Raw genomic sequence first — 18,899 nt, 5'->3', positions numbered from 1 at the left:
TGGTTTGGAAGCTGCTTAGGAGTCGAAGTTTGGGTTCCCGTCCTAGCTCTGGCAGAGCAGCTTAGGCCTAGCTCCTCTGGTCAGCCACGGACCCATTATCCCTTCAAGACACACATATTTATTCATTCCACGAGGGGAAAGAGCATGTTCTTTTGTTTGTTTGTTTGTTTTTTGAGGTGGAGTTTCACTCTGTTGCCCAGGCAGGAGTGCAATGGTGTGATCTCGGGTCACTGCAACTTCTGCCTCCTGGGTTCGAGAGATTCTCCTGCCTCAGCCTCCCGAGTAGCTGGGATTACAGGTGCACACCACCACGTCTGGCTAAGTTTTGTATTTTTAGTAGAGACAGAGTTTTGCCATGTTGGCTAGGCTAATCTCGAACTCCTGACCTCAGGTGATCTGCCCGACTCGGCCTCCCAAAGAGCTGGGATTATAGGTGTGAGCCACTGCGCCTGGCCAGGCAATGTTCTTTAATTTATGTGTCTATTTCTACATATGGAAAATGCAGACAGTAGTATATACATGTCATCGGTATAAACAATTTAGGATAGTGCCTAGCAGATAATGCTTTGTGGGTATTAGCTGTTAGTGCCGTATGGCTCTTGCTGCCAGCCTTACCTTCTTCCCAGCAACCCATCCAAAACATGCTGGGTACAGCCATTCCCATCTCTTCTTTTGGAAAGCTGAGCACAACACAGGAATCAACCCTGGGAGACTTATGTTCAGTTTAAATGATAAAATCCTGAGCTAGGCTGTGCATGGTGTCTCACACTTGTAATCCCAGCACTTTGGGAGGCTGAGGTGGGTGGTTCACCTGAGGTTAGGAGTTCCAGACCAGCCTGGCCAACATGGCAAAACCCCATCTCTAATAAAAATACAAAAATTAGCCAGGCATGGTGGCCCACACCTATAGTCCCAGGTACTTGGGAGGCTGAGGCAGAATTGCTTGAACATGGGAGGCAGAGGTTGCAGTGAGCTGAGACTGCACTGGGCATGGTGGCTTACGGTTGTAATCCCAGTACTTTTGAAGTCTGAGATGAAAGGTTTGCTTCAGGCCAGGAGTTTGAGATCAGCCTGGATGACATACCAAGATCTCCTCTTTACAAAAAAAATGTAAAAATTAGCCAGGTGGGGCCAGGCGCAGTGGCTCACGCCTGTAATCCCAGCACTTTGGGAGGCCGAGGCAGGTGGATCACTTGAGGTCGGGAGTTCGAGACCAGCCTGACCAACATGGAGAAACCCTGTCTCTACTAAAAATACAAAATTAGCCGGGCATGGTGGTGCATGCCTATAATCCCAGCTGCTCTGGAGGCTGAGGCAAGAGAATCACTTGAACTTAGGAGGAGGAGGTTGTAGTGGGCCGAGATCATGCCATTGCACTCCAGCCTGGGCAACAAGAGCGAAACTCCATCTCAAAAAAAAAAAAAAAAATTAGCCAGGTGTGGTGGCACATGGTTGCAGTCTCAAGTTGAGAGGCTGAGGTGGGAGGATCACTTGAGCCCAGGAGGCAGGTGTTGCAGTGAATCAAGATCATGCCACTGCACTCCAGCCTGGTGACAGAGTGAGACCCTGTCTCAAAACAAACAAACAAAAAATTCCTGGGTGAGACCCTGTCTCAAAACAAACAAATGAAAAATTCCTGGGCTTGGCTCTAGATTGGAGCAATAGTGAAAAATGAAATTGAGAGCTACGAATGTCTCTTAAGTTAGAAGAATAGTTAAGTATCAGGCTAGTTCACAGCAACTGTCAGAGCTAGGAATTGGCCCAGTCTCACTGGTTTCAATCAAAGGGAATTGGAAAACAAAACAGTCACGTTCCCATTCATATCCAAATAATTCTCAAGACACATGTGCGGTGTCTGGTTTATTCAAAGTGGCTGTCAGAGGCCCAACCATGGAGCAGGAACCAAATAGTTGGGAGCTGTGGGGCTGAACAGGGCAGGGATTTCCAGGTATCAGAAGGTAAAAGGAGGTCAGCTGAGCAGCCACAGCAGCATCAGGGCCAGGCTAAGCAGGAAAGGCCAGGCCGCCCAGGGCCCAGCCCCACCCATGGCTGCAGCATAGAACTTCGCCACCTCCTCGTTGGGGTTGCCCTGGGCCGGGTCGAACCACATCTGGATGCAGCGGCCGCTCCCTCGGCTGTAGTTGCTGACCTTGTAGGAGTGAGTCCAGATTTCATTGCACAGAACAGTGGGTGTGGGGAAGTAGAAATGGAAAGGTTGGCAGGCAGCTCCCACTGGGCACTTGTTAAACCCTGTAGAGAAGAGGGAAGACCTTTAGCCACTGGGCCTGGAACTATCTTGAGGTCTGCCAGCCGTACAACCCCAAATTGTCACATACCTGTTCCACACCCACACACCTCCACTTCCAAATCCCTCCATTCCTGCCCACCCCAGCCCTCACCTGAGGTCCAGTTCCAGCCCTTGTGCCAGTTGTTCTTGCAGGTGTAGGAGGTGCGACAATCTTCCCACCATTGCTCACAGTCCTCTTTGCACAGGGGCACGTTCAGTACCCGCTCTTTGCGCCAGCTCTGATCCACCTGGGTGATTTTGGTACAAAAGAAGGGCTCAGGTTCAAGAATCCCAGCAACTCAGCCCTGAATAGAACTGGAGCTGGGGTTGCAGCCTGCAGAGATGCCTGGAAAGCTCAGCTGCTCCGCTAGGTCTTGTACCTGCAGGAAGCCATGCATACCTGCTGGATCCAGGGCCCCAAGTTGGGGGAGCACTCGTAGAGGCAGGTGTCCTGGATGAAATGCCGTTTGCAGGCAGGTGCCATCTCTCCGCAGTGGTTCCAGTTGAATCTATATAGGTAGGAAACATCCTTATGGGCTTCCTGGCTGGTGTTGGTAGAACAGCAGGCATTCTTCCTCCAGGGACGACACTGGATGGGGGAAGACAGAGGACTCAGTCCACAGCCAGCACAGCCAGAACAGCCAGAATATTCCACATGCAGTGTCTCCCCTCTTAGTCCTTGATTCCCCAGCCCACTGGAAGTCACCCAGGAAAATACTTGCTGTTGGGACCTCTTTAGGGGAGAGGGCCGTCAGAGACAGTGGGAGCCCAGAAGGCTCCTGCTGGAGTTGCAGTCATTACAAAATTTGTTAATTTAACCTTTTTTGAGATCCTACTTACTCTCACCCAGGTACTTTTGCAGAAACTGGGGTTACAACAATAAACACATCACCTGATTATTGCTTTGGACAAAAATTAAGCAGAGAAGGTTGGGGACTTGCAGTGTAATAGTGCAGTCAGATTAAGCCTCACTGAGGTGACAAAGATTTGAAGGTAAAAAAGCAATTTAAATTGTAACCCCAGGCTGGGCGCAGTGGCTCACTCGTGTAATCCCAGCACTTTGGGAGGCCAAGGCAGGTGGATCACCTGAGATCAGGAGTTTGAGACCAGCCTGGCCAACATGGTGTAAACCCCGTCTCTACTAAAAATATAAAAATTAGGCCGGTCACAGTGGCTCACGCCTGTAATCCCAGCACTTTGAGAGGCCTAGGCGGGTGGATCACGAGGTCAAGAGATGAAGGCCATCCTGGCCAACATGGTGAAATCCCGTCCCTACTAAAAATACAAAAAATTAGCCGGGCGTTGTGGCTGGCGCCTGTAGTCCCAGCTACTCGGGAGGCTGAGGCAGGAGAATGACGTGAACCCGGCAGGCAGAGCTTGCAGTGAGCTGAGATCATGCCACTGCACTCCAGCCTGGGCGACAGAGTGAGATTCCGTCTCAAAAAACAAACAAACAAACAAACAAAAAATTAGCCAAGTGTGGTGGCGGACACCTGTAATCCCAGCTACATGGGAGGTGTTTTGTCCCTGACTAGCTGCCTCACCCATTATCTGTTCGTGGAATTTGTGATACAAAAAAACAATGTATAGCCAATCAATTGTGGATGTTATTTTATTTTATTTATTTATTTTTTTGAGACGGAGTCTCACTCTGTCGCCCAGGCTGGAGTGCAGTGGCGCAATCTCAGCTCGCTGCAAGCTCCGCCTCCCGGGTTCACGCCATTCTCCTGCCTCAGCCTCCCGAGTAGCTGGGACTACAGGGGCCCGCCACCACGCCCGGAGAATTTTTTGTATTTTTTAGTAGAGACGGAGTTTCACTATGTTGGTCAGCATGGTCTCGATCTCCTGACCTCGTGATCCACCCGCCTCGGCCTCCCAAAGTGCTGGGATTACAGGCATGAGCCACCGCGCCTGGCCTGTGGATGTTATTTTATTATAAATTATTGAGAAACAACTTAGGAACTAATCTTTTTCCTTAAAAACTAACTTGTGATGGCTGCAAAATTCAGGACAACTTGAAACTATGCTCCTGTGTGGCTATCCTCAAGCTTTCTGAATCTCATTACTTAAAGCTGACAAGCTAAGTATTAAAATGTGGGCCGGGCACAGTGGCTCACATAGTGCCTGTAATCCCAGCACTTTGGGAGGTGGAGGTGGGCAGATCACTTGAGGTCAAGAATGGAGACCAGCCTGGCCAACGTGGCAAAACCCCATTTCTACTAAAAATACAAAAATTAGCTAGGCATGGTGGCAAGCGCCTGTAGTCCCAGCTACTCTGGAGGCCGAGGCAGGAGAATTGCTTGAACCTGGGAGGCAGAGGTTGCAGTGAGCTGAGATTGCGCCACTGCACTCCAGCCTGGGCGACAGAGCAAGACTCCATCTCAATAAATAAATAAATAAATAAATAAATAAATAAATAAATAAATAAAATGTGCACTTAAGGCCGGGCACAGTGGCTCACACCTGTAATCTCAGCACTTTGGGAGGCCGAGAGGGGCGGATCATGAGGTGAGGAGTTCGAGACCAGCCTGGCCAACATGGTGAAACCCCTGTCTCTACTAAAAATACAAACAAACAAAACAAACAAACAAACAAACAAAAAATTAGCTGGGCGTGGTGGTGTGTGCCTACTCAGGAGGCTGAGGCAGGAGAAGCACTTGAACCTGGGAGATGGAGGTTGCAGTGAGCTGAGACTGCACCACTGCAGTCCACCCTGGGCAACAAGAGCAAAACTCCATCTTAAGAAAAAAAAAAAAGAAATGCATATTACAAGTTTCTCTTCCTTTCCTCCCTCCCCTTCCTTCCTTCCTTCCTTCCTTTCTTTCTTTCTTTTTTTCGTTCTTTCTTTTGACAGGGTCTCACTCTGTTGCCCAGGCTGGAGTGCAGTGGCATGATCTACAATCTCTGCCTCCTGGGCTCAACTGACCCTCCCACCTCAGCCTCCTGAGTAGCTGGGACTGCAGGCATGTGCCACCATACCTGACTAATTTTTTTTTTATTTTTTAGTAGAGATGGGGTTTTGCCATCTTGCCCAGGCTGGTCTCGAACTCCTGAGCTTAAGTGATCTGCCCACCTCGGCCTCCCACAGTGTTGGTATTACAGGCGTGAGCCGTAACACCCGGCCTACAAATTACTTTTCCTCTGCTTTTTCTTTAGTTATATCATCATGTTCAGGATATTAAAGGAGTGGTAGCAAAATAAATGTTATAGGGAGACCTCAGTTCCAATGTGGTCGAGAGACACAGCCCAAAGTTTTGCGAGATGCATGAACCAAGATGCTTCAGGAGGGCGTACGGCTCATTTCTGTAATCCCACACTTTGGGAGGCCAAGGTGGGAGGATCACTTTGAGTCCAGGAGTTTGAGACCAGCCTGGGCAACATATGGAGACCTCGTCTCAGGGGGAAAAAAAAGAATGCTTTGCACCCAGCCTCATAATGTGAGAGACTCTCCCTTCTTGAGCTGTTCAGGGCTGGCAGAAAAGAGGCCACTATGCACAGTGTGCAGTTTCTTCCCTCAGATCTTTGGAGGAGTCATTCCCAGTCTAAATCCCTAAATCAAGCAACCCCAGGATGGGTCACTCCAGCTTCATTTCCCAGGCTCTCCTTTGGGCCTGCTTCCTTATTTCTGTAATGCGGAAGCTCAACGACCAAGAAGGTGAACTGTTGGCATTGTACCGACATTTGGCACACAGTGTCTGTGAAATAGTCACCCATATTAATGCAAACTGAAGGGCTCCTCCACTTCAGTTCACCAGTGAATGGGGTTTGACATTTCCATGTCCTCGTTTCCTCTTCCTGAGCCAGTCCCTCACCACCCCAGATCACCCCCTGGCCCACCTGCTCATGCAACTTGTCCTCGGGGCCTGGCTTTTCCTTGTGGTGCTTGGCGTTCATGCAGACGTTGAGAAGCTCAGTCCTGGCCCGTGCAATCCTTGTCTGAGCCTCCCCTACTACAGCCACCCACACTAGAAGGAGCAGCAGCTGTGTTGTCATCCGCTGAGCCATGTCTGTCCCTGAAGGAAGAGCTGTGGTCAGTGGCACCAAGGAATGCGGAGGTGGGGCCTTAAGTTGTGTGTAGGGCTCCAGGAGGGTGGGGCCTGGACGGAAGCCTGGGGCAGATAGAGCCCTGCCCCCATCTCCCTCAGTTTTCCCATATCCAATGAAAGGTAGGATTAGACACCACCCCTCCTTGGCTTGAGCCTCATTGCCTTCTCCAGGTGGTCACGAGGTTCAAGCGATATAATTCAAGGATGGATTTGGGCAAAATGCAGAAATAGCCAGGAGTTTGCCATAGGTCCACAATGCCTTATTCAAATGTTTCAGAGTTAAAATTTTTTAGGATTTCATCAAAGGTGATTCAAAGATAATATAATTTTCATATACCCAATAATCAAGTGTATATTCTGGGGTGAAACAGTTACACTAGTGGGATAAATTAAAACTATACATAAGCTCACATTACTTTTCAGGTCAGATTTTGACACCAAATTACTTCGTTGTAAAAGCTTACAAAAACGGGCTGGGCGTGGTGGCTCACGCCTGTAATCCCAGCAACTTGGAAGGCTGAGGTGGGTGGATCACCTGAGGTCAGAATTTTGAGACCAGCCTGGCCAACACAGTGAAACCCCATCTCTACTAAAAATACAAAATGGGCTGGGTGCGGTTTCGCGTGCCTGTAGTCCCAGCTACTTGGGAGGCTGAGGCAGGAGAATCACTTGAATCCGGGAGGCGGAGGTTACAGTGAGCCAAGATCGCGCCATTGCACTCTAGCCTGGGTGACAGAGTAAGACTCCGTCTCAAAAAAAAAAAAAAAAAAAAAAAAAAAAAGTTTATAAAAATGTTTTAGTTGGGGAGGCTGCAGTGTGGTTTTTGTTAGTTTGTTTTGCTTTTTAAACCTGGGTCCCAGCCCCTTTCTAGCCTCATCACTCAAGCTAGTTTAGTAGGCCCCTCCCGGAAACCATGGGTTCTTGGTGGGGTGGGGTCACAGGGCACAGGGGCTGGCAGGGGACAGCCAGCTGGACAGCCCTGGGGCCTTGGAGAGCTCCTGTGCCCCCTACCACAGAACTGGGTTCTCCTTGGTCATCACAGAACTTCAATCCTTTGACCTCAGACACTGAATTTTGGGAGGTGACTGTTTCCTTCACTCCACTGGTCACCAGGTGTCTGGGCCCTCCTAAAATGCTCAGAATTTATTTCCTATGACTTCTCTCCATCTGTCTCCTCTCACTCATCTTCCACATACCAGTCACTAAAGTGGACATTTCTTTCCCGCTCACAAGCTTGCCTTGCCCCCGTGCTGCCTCTCCTCTCCTCTTGACAGGGCCTCCTTGACAGGGGTCTAGGCAGGGCCTGAGCTGGGCCGTCTCCAGGCCGACTGCACAGCAGGGCTCTGATAAGCCTGGAATTGAATTCCCACCCAGCAGCCCTCCTTCCTGCTCCACAATCCATTATTCTGCTACTCTATTGATTCCAGTGTTCATTCACTCTCTCATGGTTGATTCATTCATTCCAGGATCCAGTCATGCCCCTGTGGACCCGCTCACTCACTAACCTTGAGGGCCACGCCAGAGAAATCTGTACTCTCAGGGAATACCAGGTGATCCTTTGGGTTCAGTTCCTGAGGGAACAAACCCTAACTGTTTAGAGCACAGGGTTCCCGTTCAACCTGTCCCGACCCCAGCCTTCGCTCCACCTTCTCCTTGGCCTTGGGGGAAAGAGAAACAAACTATCTTGAGGCTTAGCTTTCTCCTGCAAGGATTAAATATAAGAAGGGGAAATCAACAAATGATAGCCAGTTTAATCTTTGTGGAATCATTTGAGCACAGATGTGGGCCATGCCCCAAGTCACACAGTAGGGACCACCCAAGTTCAGGCCAGAGCTCTTTTGGCCTTTGCCCCCTGCACCTTCACAGTGCTGAGGCTCTCATGGGTGCGACCAACACACAGTGCTGGGGATGGGGGCTGAGAAAATCCTTTCCCCAGCCCCCAGTGGAGCCCACCTGTTCAGTCAGTAGTCTCTCTTGCTGTGGCTGCTTCTGAAGCCAGGCTCTCTTCCTGTCCTTTTGACCAGCATCACTCTGCAAGCTCCTTTCCCACCTTCCTAGTCTCACCTTCAGGTCTTAGTCCAGCTGTGACCCCTCCCCACCAACAATCATGACCCCCACACCCAACCTTGGGGCCCCAGGCTAGAAGAGCTGAGAACTCAGTGCTGGACTGAAGGGCTAGAGCCCAGGTACTAGTTCAGGGGGATGAACACTAACTGGTCGTTTAACCTTGAGCAGGCCACACTCTGGTCTGGGCCTCAGTCTCCACTTCAAGATTCTCTGGCCTTCGGGCAAACAGAGGGGCCCTTCCAGTTCAGAAAATCCTTAACACATGCTGGGAATACCATAGAGTGTGTGGCCTCTGAAGGGGGATGGGGAGTGTCACATACCTGGGAGAGGAGGTGGCTCTCGGTCTGGCTCAGGCTTCTGCTCTGCTCTACACTCCCCCTTGCCTTATTCCAGGGGACAGCTGTGGTTTAGTGGCCTAGGAGACAGGAAGGGAGTGGGAATGGAGCCCAGGAGTGGAGCCTGGGATTGGGCGAAGGCCACTCAGCAGTTAATTATTGCATGTGAACACCAGCCAGGCCTCCATGGGGTAGTGGGAGGGAGTGAATTAACAGTGCAGGACTAAGGCCAGTCCCTAAGCTCCACCTACCCAATTTTTTCCCAAACACTCAGGTCTGAAAAAAATCTTGCAGCCTGAGCTGCCAGGATCCTTTGAGCTAATCTCATCAGTTTCCAACCCCTCTGTCCTGTTAGACAGATGAAGAAAATGAGATCCAGAGGATCAAGGCAAGGGCTAGAGCTCAGGCTTCCAACCTCCCAGTCAGCTATAGAGAGCAAGGATCTCCCAAGGCCATAAATTGTAGAGCCACCAACTCCCCCAATCCCATTAGCCCAGGTGTCACCCATCGCCAGCCACAAAATCACAGATGTTCTGAACCTTTTGATCAGATCTTCAGTTGTTTGAAGGGCCAAGCTCTCCTTCCATCCCCAACTCACAGACCCCCTCTCCTGGCAACTCAGGTATCCTTTCTACAGCATCTATGATTCTGGGCTAACTCTTCCCTCCATCCCCACCCCAGTCAATGACAGAAGCCTTCATTTTTTTTATTCTCTGAGCCCGTGGTGGTACCACAGATGGGAAAAGGAACAGGGAGGGGCAGGTTTGGGCAGGAAGAAACACACAACACTGTTTTGTCGAGGTGCCTGTGTGCCCTTGGCCCGGGGGAGGTGGTTGTAGAGAGGAAAGCTCAGGGGAGGAGTCCAGGTTGGATGCAGATGTGGGAACCATCAGCCTATTAGTGGCAGTAAGTGTAAGGAAGATGGGGGCCCAGTAACCTGGGCAATGCCACAGGCCAGGACCCAAGGAGGAGGCAGGCAGGGGACCCTGAGAAGACAGTTGGATCTCTGGAGGAAAACCAACCAAGAAGGAAGGCACTCTAGGGCCTGCAAAGAGACCAATTCCCAGGAGATCCCAGCTTATGTCCTGTAACAGTGAGCCATACCTGAATCTTGTGACAACCTAAGAAGTGTCAACTTAAAATCACCAGATCTATATACTTGGAAATAATATTATTTCTAATGTCAGGTTGTAACCTGCAGGCTGGTAAGTGGAGCCTTTGGCTGAGACCAAAAGCAGGCAATTTGAGGGAGGAAGGGTGGGACAGGAGTTTTATGTAAAATGGGTAGGCTAGCATACACATTAATGGGTTATAGGAAAAGCTATGAATGTTCATGAAAGGGAGCCACGTGCATGTGTACTAAGCAAACATACATGTTACGTACATCTTGTGTTCACTTTGGGGTTGAGACTTAACATTAATTTTTTTATTTTTTCATTTTTATTTTCATTTATTTATTTATTTTTGAGTCGGAGACTTGCTCTGTAGCCCAAGCTGGAGTGCAGCGGCACCACCTCGGCTCACTGCAACCTCCGCCTCCCAGGTTCAAGAGATTCTCCTGCCTCAGCCTCCCGAGTAGCTGGAATTACAGGCTCCTGACACCACGCCTGGCTAATGTTTGTATTTTTAGTAGAGACGGGGTTTTACCATGTTGGCTAGGCTGGTCTCAAACTCCTGACCTCAAGTGATCCGCCTGCCTCAGCCTCCCAAAGTGCTGGGATTACAAGTGGGAGCCACAGCACCTGGCCTGTTTTTTATTTATTTTTTATTTTTTGGGCGGAGTCTCACTCTGTCACCCAGGCTGGAGTGCCGTGTCACGATCTTGGCTCACTGCAACCTCCACCTCATGGGTTCAAGTGATTCTCCTGCCTCAGCCTCCAGAGTAGCTGGGATTATAGGTGTGCACCACCACACCCAGCTATTTTTTTATATTATTTCTTAGTAGAGACGGGGTTTCACTGTGTTGGCCAGGCTTGTCTCAAATTCCTGGCCTCAAGTGATCTGCCCACCTTGGCCTCCCAAAGTGCTGGGATTATAGGTGCGAGCCACGGCACCCGGCCTATTTATATTTTTATTTAAAAATAGAGACAGAAGGCCGGGTGCAGTGGCTCATGCCTGTAATCCCAGCACTTTGGGAGGCCAAGATGGGCGGATCACCTGAGGTTAGGAGTTCGAAACCAGCCTGGCCAACATGGTGAAAACCCGTCTCTCCTAAAAATACAAAAGTTAGCTGGGCATGGTGGCGCACGCCTGTAATCCTAGCTACTATTGGGGGCTGAGGCAGGAGAATTGCTTGAGCCCAGGAGGCAGAGGTTGCAGTGAGCCAAGATCACACCACTGCACTCCAGCCTGGGCAACACAGCAAGACTCCGTCCCCCTCCCCCCCAAAAAAAGAGAGAGACAGGGTCACACTATATTGCCCAGGCTGGTCTTGAACTCCTAGGCTGAAGCAATCCTCCCACCTTGGCCTCCCAAAGTGCTAGGATTGCAGGTGTGAGCCACCATGCCCAGCCAAGACTTAACCTTAAAATGCAGACTTAGGCTGGGCGCGGTGGCTCACGCCTGTAATCCCAGCACTTTGGGAGGCCGAGGCGGGTGGATCACGAGGTCAGGAGATCAAGACCATCCTGGCTAACATGTGTTATGGTGAAACCCCGTCTCTGCTAAAAATGCAAAAAATTAGCCAGGCGTGGTGGCGGGCGCCTGTAGTCCTAGCTACTCAGGAGGCTGAGGCAGAATGGCATGAGGCTGAGGCAGAATGGCATGATCCCGGCAGGTGGAGCTTGCAGTGAGCCAAGATAGCGCCACTTCACTCCAGCCTGGGTGACAGAGCAAGACTACGTCTCAAAAAAAAAAAAAAAAAAAAAAAAATGCAGACTTGGGCTGTACACATCAAAAGGCGAAACATAGGACACAAAGGCACTTTGTGTGCTGCCTCTATAAATTGGCCAGAACCAGTCCATGGTTAATAGGAATTGATCAGGAAGGAATGCTTTGTGAGCTGGTCAGCTGTCATATCAAAATCACAAAAAGAGGCCGGACCCAGTGGCTCATGCCTGTAATCCCAGCACTTTGGGAGGCTAAGGCAGGTGGATCCTTTGACCCAGGAGTTTGAGACCAGCCTGGGCAACACGGCAGAACTCCATATCCACAAAAAAATACAAAACTTAGCTAAGTTAGCTAGGCATGGTGGTGTGTGCCTGTAGTCCCAGCAACTTGGGAGACTGAGGCGGGAAGATCACTTGAACCCAGGAGGCAGAGGCTGTAGTGAGCCAAGATCATGCCATTGCACTCCAGCCTGGGTGACAGAGCCTGTCTCAAAAAAAAAGAGACCCTGTCTCCAAAAAAAACAAAAACAAGAACAAAACAAAACAAAACAAAACAAACAAACAAACAAAAAAACACACAAAAAAGAGGGACGTCTGGCCACAGCATCAGGTGGTTGAAGTTGAAATCAGCAGGATTCTTCCATCTGTTTTCCAGGACTGGTTTCTTCTTAACTCTTAGGAAAAAATTCGGTAACAGTAAGGAAGAGGGTGTACTGGGGTGTGACCAGCCTCCTGTCTAATCATAGCCAAGAAACTTAGATTTTGAAGTTTTTGTGGGGTCTCCTTGGCCAAGATGGGTTTGTTCAGTCAGTTGAGAGGGCTTTGATTTTCTTTTCTTTTCTTTTCTTTTTTTTTGAGACGGAGTCTCTCACTCTCACCCAGGCTGGAGTGCAATGGCGCGATCTCGGCTCACTGCAACCTCTGCCTCCCGGGTTCAAGCGATTCTCCTGGCTCAGCCTCCTGAGTAGTTGGGATTACAGGCACCCACCACCACGCCTGGCTAATTTTTGTATATTTAGAAGAGACAGGGTTTCACCATGTTGGCAAACCTGGTCTTGAACTCCTGACCTCAGGTGTTCCACCTGCCTCGGCCTCCCAAAGTGTTGGGATTACAGGTGTGAGCCACTGCACCCGGCGGGTTTTCTTTTTATTCCACATTTCCTCTTTTTAGCTGAGATCTGTCACAGGCAGCATCAATGGCAAAATTTGTATCATGTCGTTGCCAAGATGGTGAGGCTACCTGCTCCAGGTCCATCCAGTCCCTTGGTGGGACCCTTGTGGCCAAGAGACTTATAGCCAGTTGAACTCTGGCCAGACAGGAATAGAGGTGGGCAGACCTCAACCCCTAAGGTCTATCAAGCAACATAAGGGCCAAAAGGTAGGGCTACCAATTTAACTTGTCTATAAGTTCTATGCATTGAGCCAGCATAATTCTAGTTTTAGCAGCAGACTTACAGCAGTTGGTTATACATATTATAGGTAATTTAAATGTTAAGAAGAAAAGGTTAATGGAGACTATTACTATAACAAGGATGTGAATGGCATCTTGAAATGGACTTCCCAGTGCGGTAGAAAGCCAACTAAATAGGTAATTGATGGGATCAGTAGTTCATACGTCTTGTAACCGTTTAGCTGGTTTGGAAATTCTTTTTTTCTTTTTCTTTTTTCTTTTTGAGATGGAGTCTCACTCTGTCGCCCAGGCTGGAGTGCAGTGGCACAATCTCAGCTCACTGCAACCTCTGCCTCTGGGTTCAAGCGATTCTCCTGCCTCAGCCTCCTGAATACAGCCTCCTGATTACAGGCGTGCGCCACCACACCTGGCTATTTTTGTATTTTTAGTGGAGACAAAGTTTCACCGTGTTGGCCAGGCTGGTCTCGAAAGCCTGACCTCAGGTGATCTGCCCCCCTTGGCCTCCCAAAGTGCTGAGGTTACAGGTGTGAGCCACCATGCCCGGCTAAAAATTATTTCTGTATGAATTTCTTTTCTTTTTTCGAGACAATCTCACTTGGCACCCAGGCTGGAATACAGTGGCGTGATCTCAACTCTCCACTCTCTGCAACCTCCCCCTCCCAGGCTCAAGCAATTATCGTGCCTCAGCCTCCTGAATAGCTGGGATTACAGGTGTGTGCCACCATGCCCAGCTTTCTTTTTTCTTTTTCTTTTTCTTTTTTGAGACAGAGTCTTGCTGTGTCTCCCAGGCTGAAGTGCAATGGCATGATCTCTGATCACTGCAACCTCCGCCTCCCAGGCTCAAGCAATCCTCCTGCCCCAGCCTCCCAAGTAGCTGAGACTACAGGCGTGTGCTACCATGTCCTGTTAATTTTTGTACTTTTTGTAGCGACGGGGTTTCCCTATGTTGCTCAGGCTGGTCTCAAACTCCTGAGCTCAAGCGATCCTCCAGCCCCAGCCTCCCAAAGTGCTGGGACTACAGGCATGAGCCACTGGGCCCAGCCCTGTATAGTTTCTACTTCACTTGAAGTGTTGATGTAAGTGCCACAGATCTTAGGGACCACCAAACAGACTCTTCCTTGTTTGGCTAAGACAAAATCTAAAGCGATTAAATTATCTATTACTACTTGAGCCAGGGAATTCAGAGACTTTGTTGGGCTGTAAGGCTTTGTGCAGTGTCTCCAGCTACCTGTCCAATAGTGGCAGATAGGTTTGAATGTGCTGGTCAAGTTTTGAATTAGACTCCTTCAGTTCTGAATTAGACTCCTTCAGTTTTGAATTAATCTCATTTAAGGAGGTTATCTGAGATTCCTGTGTTTAGAGCTCTCATAATACCACTTAAAAATGGTCTCCCATGGGAGGATTCCTTGAGTCCAGGAATTTGAGACAAGCCTGGGCAACATGGTAAAACCCTGTTTCTACAAAAAAATTAAAAATTGAAAATAAATTAGCAGGGTGTGGCAATGCGTGACTGTAGTCCCAGCTACTTTGTTGGCAAAGGTGGGAGGATGGCTTGAGCCCAGGAGGTCGAGGCTGCAGTGAGCCATGATTGTACACAACGCTCTAGTCCCCATGACAGAGTGAGACCCTGTCACACACACACACAAAAGGGCCTCCCATTGCTTCTCAGAGGTCTAGAACTCTCTCTGTTCTCATTGTGCATACTAATAAACTAATATAGTCACGTCAAACGTTCTGTCAAAACATCTCCATTTTGGCATATAAAGCTTTTAATTGTTCCAGGTTAGCTTTTTCTAGGATCCCAAATATTCACAAGACTTTTTCTCATAATTCCGAAACATGTAAGTTCCTGATGGCAGCTGGTCAGGGACTGTCTGTCCCCTTAGAACCTAGGTTCCCCATAACAGCATTTACTTAAAGATGTCCCTGCGAGTGCCACTAGAGGGCAAGCATCCTCACCAAACCTGATGGGCCGGATGAGTCAGGCTGAACTGCCCCCAACCTCCCCCACTAGAAACCGGGGACAGCAAAGATAGCCCTTGCAGGGTCTGGATGGAGAGGATCAGAGAAAAAAAATGAAATCTCTGAAATCTCAACCTAAAACCAGGAGATCTTAGATCAGGGAGAGCTTACCCACCTTCCTCCCAAAGCTGTCAGGGAGACAACTGAGCTGTCAATGGCTCCGCCAGGCACCAGTGCATTCACTCAGGCTGCGGGGAGCCTGGGCTGCTCCGTGGATCCTACTTTTGTCTTCAATTATATTGGCTTAAAATCACAAGATCTTTACATTTAGAAAGGAAAGCTTTCTTTCTTTTCTTTTTTCTTTCTTTTTTTTTTTTCAGACACAGTTTCACTCTATCGCCCAGGCTGGAGTGCAGTGGCACGATCTCCCTGCAACCTCCGCCTCCTGGGTTCAAGCGATTCTCATGCCTCAGCCTCCCGAGTAGCTGGAATTACAGGTGCCCGCCACCACGCCTTGCTAATTTTTGTGTATTTAGTAGAGACAGAGTTTCACCATGTTGGCCAGGCTGGTTTCAAATTCCAGACCTCAAGCAATCCGCCCGCCTTGGCCTCCCAAAGTGCTGTGATTAAATGTGTGAGCCATCTCGCCCAGCCTAGGAGAGCTTTATTTCTTATGATGTGCAGGCTGGGAAGTGGAGTGAGGGTAGAACAAGGGTTTTATGCTAAAAGAGTTGGCTAAACATACATATTTAATAGGTTTTAGGAGAAGCTATGAATATTCATGACAGTTCCACACATGTGTACTAAGCAAACATACATATTACATATGTCCCATATTCCCTTTGGGGTGGAGACATTAAAATGCAGTTGTTACTGGGTGCAGTGGCTCGTGCCTGTAATCCCAGCACTTCGGGAGGCTGAGGCGGGTGGATCACCCGAGGTCAGGAGTTCGAGACCAGTCAGGCCAGCATGGTGAAACCCCATCTCTACTAAAAATACAAAAATTAGCCAGGCATGGTGGCAGGTGCTTGTAGTCCCAGCTACTCAGGAGGCTGAGGCAGGAGAATCCATTGAACCCAAGAGGCAGAGGTTGCACTGAGCAGAGATTGCGCTGCTGTACTCCAGCCTGGGAAACAGAGTGAGACTCCATCTCAAAAAAAAAAAAAAAAAAAGCAGTCAAATTTGCCTCTATATGTCAAAAGAGGAAACACAGGACCCACCAAAGCACTTTGTGTGCTGCCTCTGTAAACCAGCCAGAACTGGTCCATGGTTGAGAATCATTCATCAGCCAGGAATGTTTTGTAAGCTGATCAGCTGTCATGTCAAAATCAGGAAGGGAAAGGGAGTCTGGCAGTTGGTTGAAACTGAAATCAGTGAAGGAGTCTCCTGTTCTTGGTTTTCCAGGGCTGGTTTCTGTTTAGCTCTTGGGAAAGAAGCCTGGTAATGGTTCGTGAAGAAGCAGGTGTACTGAGGTGTGAGTGACCTATCATCACAGCCAGGAAACTTCGATTTTAAAGTTTTTCCCGGGTCTCTTTGGCCAAGATGTGTCCATTCAGTTGTTTGGAGGGCTGAGGATTTTATTTGTATTTCCTAGAGGGTTGAGTCCTCTGAAGACCTCAGCAGGTAGAGGCCTCTGGAACCCTCAGGTCTCTCCTTCTGTATACCCCAGTGCTGATGGGAGAAGGGCAGGCAGGTGTCTAGGAACACCTGAACATGGGAGCTCCTCTAGATGGAGCTCCCGCTCTCTCATCCGCTGCCCCTGGCTTGGGGGCTGCTCATGAACTGAACTTTATGGCCCCTCCACTGCAGGAGTGAGATCTGCTCCCTGAGCCAGGCCCCTGGGCCATGAGGGCTTCAGAATAATACCAGCAAATGGAAGGTAGGGTTGGAGGTCAAGTTCAGTTCCTCTGGTAAGTCCTCACCACTTGTGGAGTCTCAGAGCCCTGCTCTGAAGGATGAGGTGGTGTGCCTATCTGGAGTCTGGGTGCTAGGGCCAGCAGGGAGGGACAGTCAGGCAGTCAGCTTGAACCAGTCCAGAGAGTATCTGCCTGAACTGGAAGCTTAATACTACAAGGTTAACCATTGGCATTCCTTCTAACCCCAACCCGAAGGCTGCCCTAGGACCAGGCAGATAACAGGAAAGTGTTTGACTCACAGAGATGGAGACTCTGGGCTTCAGGAAGCAGGAGAGGGGGCCTCAGAGTGGGGAGGAGAGAACCCTGAGCTCTTCCCTGAGTGCCAGCCTATCACACATGCAATCTCACATCACTCATCTTGCCAGCTGCAGAAACTACTGATCTTGGTCTGATTCTAAGCCTGCCTTCTTTCACCTAGCAGTTGCAGGAGAGAAGCTCTGTGAGGGGCCCATAGGGCACCGTCCTAAGAAATGCAGATCCAGTGTTTCTTCTTTGGCCTTAACTGCTGCCCACTCCCCTCATAACTTCTCTCTCAGCCACCCTGGAATTCTGCTCGCACTTCTATTACCTCTAAGCCTTTGCACTTGCTGAGACCTGTCCACGGAATGCCATTCCCCATGCTCTTTTGTGTTTGGCAAACATTACTCCTTTGGAAGCCTTCCCTGACCTCTTTGGGCTTCAGCAGAATAACACCACGCTCTGTGCTTCCCTCTGTGAAAGCCTCATCTCCTTGTTCTAAGAGTCACTGGTTCTCAGAACTGTCTGTCCCCGCCAGACCTTGCAAGGAACTCAATTCCCTTCCTGTTGGCTGAGACCAGCATGGGCCAGTGGACTGGATGCTCAGAAGGACTTGTTGACTGACAGAATGGATGCAGCGATTCTTTAACTTACTGAGCACATTCTCGGTGCCAGGCACTGACCCAGACCCTGGGGATATAGCATAAAATGACACAGACACAGCCCTGCTTTGGGGAGAGTATGTTTTGTTAGGAGAAAGGCAGACAACAAACACAGTAGACAAAAATCCACACAAGGGCATACAATGATGTGATGAGAAATCAGCTGGGTGGCTTCTTTAGGTTGAGTGGTCAGAAGTCATTTTAGGTGGGAATTGTAGGTTATCATCTAAGTGGCCACAGCAGGTCAGCCTGCAGAGGATTAATGAAAAACATTTCAGGCACGCAGAGGAGTTGCTGGAGCAAAGACCCCCAACATAAGAAGTGTGACTGGAGCTCATTTATGGGGTGGTGTGGGGAAGATTTGGCTTGAGGGCTCAAAGGAGGGGCATGGTCTTCTGTGCTAATTTGAAGAAGTTTGGTTTTTACAGTTGATACCACTGGAAAGCATTGAAGGGTTGGTGAAAGAGCTGTAACATAATAAGACACGTTCCGGTTTTTACTTTTTTAAGAAAGGTCCATCAGACAGTGGAACATGTAAGTGGAAGTGTGCTGATGAATAGAGTATCTATAGTCCCCAGTCTCTCCCTACAACATATTTACTAGTTACAAAGGGGAAAGTGTAGTGGAGAAACCTGGCAGACATGATCTCAACCAAAAGATCAAAGTTAACATCACCAGGAATGGGCAAACCCCACACCACGTGCCTCCTGTTACGATGCATGGAATAACTGTGTAGGGTATTCATGCCCAAAATGCGTAACCTCAGTGAATCATGAGGAAACAGGCAAACCCAAATGGAGGAGTATTCTACCAAATAACTGGCCTGTGGCTTTCAGCAATGTCAAGATCATAAAAGAACCCCATTCCTTCCAATGCCCGTCAGTAGGTGACTGAATTCAGTGTGATGTACACATAGAATGGATCATTACCCAGTAATTTAAGATCTCAATGGTCAACATGGAAAGATCTCAGAACAATGGCCGATGAAAACTGCACTGAGCTGCCCTTTTCCCCACCTGTAAGATGAGCAGAAAACCAAAGTTTGATGGCATATTGTGTTGACAAGGTTGTGGAGAAACAGGCACTCGCTCTGTTTTTTTTTTTTTTTTTTTTGAGAAAAGGCCTCGCTCTGTCACACAGGCTGGAGT

At 49.1% G+C, this 18,899-nt stretch overlaps 1 protein-coding gene across 4 annotated transcripts; it reads right to left on the bottom strand.

Moving 5' to 3' along the window:
- Positions 1-1,847: 1,847 nt before the first annotated feature.
- Positions 1,848-8,941, bottom strand: LOC129007812 (folate receptor alpha). 4 transcript variants are annotated; one of them, XM_054439091.2, is made up of 6 exons: positions 8,721-8,941; positions 7,839-7,904; positions 6,125-6,300; positions 2,688-2,876; positions 2,400-2,535; positions 1,848-2,250 (listed from the first exon to the last, which is right to left on the bottom strand). In XM_054439091.2, exons 3-6 carry the CDS (start codon positions 6,290-6,292, stop codon positions 1,970-1,972), a joined length of 774 nt encoding a protein of 257 aa, XP_054295066.1. In that variant the 5' UTR covers positions 6,293-6,300; positions 7,839-7,904; positions 8,721-8,941; the 3' UTR covers positions 1,848-1,969. The 4 variants fall into 4 exon arrangements, with proteins under 4 accessions (XP_054295066.1, XP_063527279.1, XP_054295067.1 ...); XM_063671209.1 differs by having other exon boundaries at positions 7,839-8,035; positions 8,721-8,919; XM_054439092.2 differs by having other exon boundaries at positions 7,839-7,991; positions 8,721-8,919.
- Positions 8,942-18,899: the final 9,958 nt, after the last annotated feature.

The sequence above is a fragment of the Pongo pygmaeus genome, chromosome 9 (assembly GCF_028885625.2).
Source record: "Pongo pygmaeus isolate AG05252 chromosome 9, NHGRI_mPonPyg2-v2.0_pri, whole genome shotgun sequence".
Lineage (NCBI taxonomy): Eukaryota > Metazoa > Chordata > Mammalia > Primates > Hominidae > Pongo > Pongo pygmaeus.
Note: the sequence above shows the minus strand (reverse complement) of the source record. Positions and strands in the feature narration are given on the sequence as shown.

What these genes read in the sequence shown, in the direction of transcription:
- LOC129007812 (XM_054439091.2), bottom strand. Translation starts at nt 6,292, where the DNA reads ATGGCTCAGCGGATGACAACACAGCTGCTGCTCCTTCTAGTGTGGGTG. An exon ending in AGGACAAGTTGCATGAGCAG is followed by an intron (nt 2,877 to 6,124) that starts GTGGGCCAGGGG and finishes TCCCCCATCCAG; the next exon opens with TGTCGTCCCTGGAGGAAGAA. An exon ending in GGGCTGGAACTGGACCTCAG is followed by an intron (nt 2,251 to 2,399) that starts GTGAGGGCTGGG and finishes TCTTCTCTACAG; the next exon opens with GGTTTAACAAGTGCCCAGTG.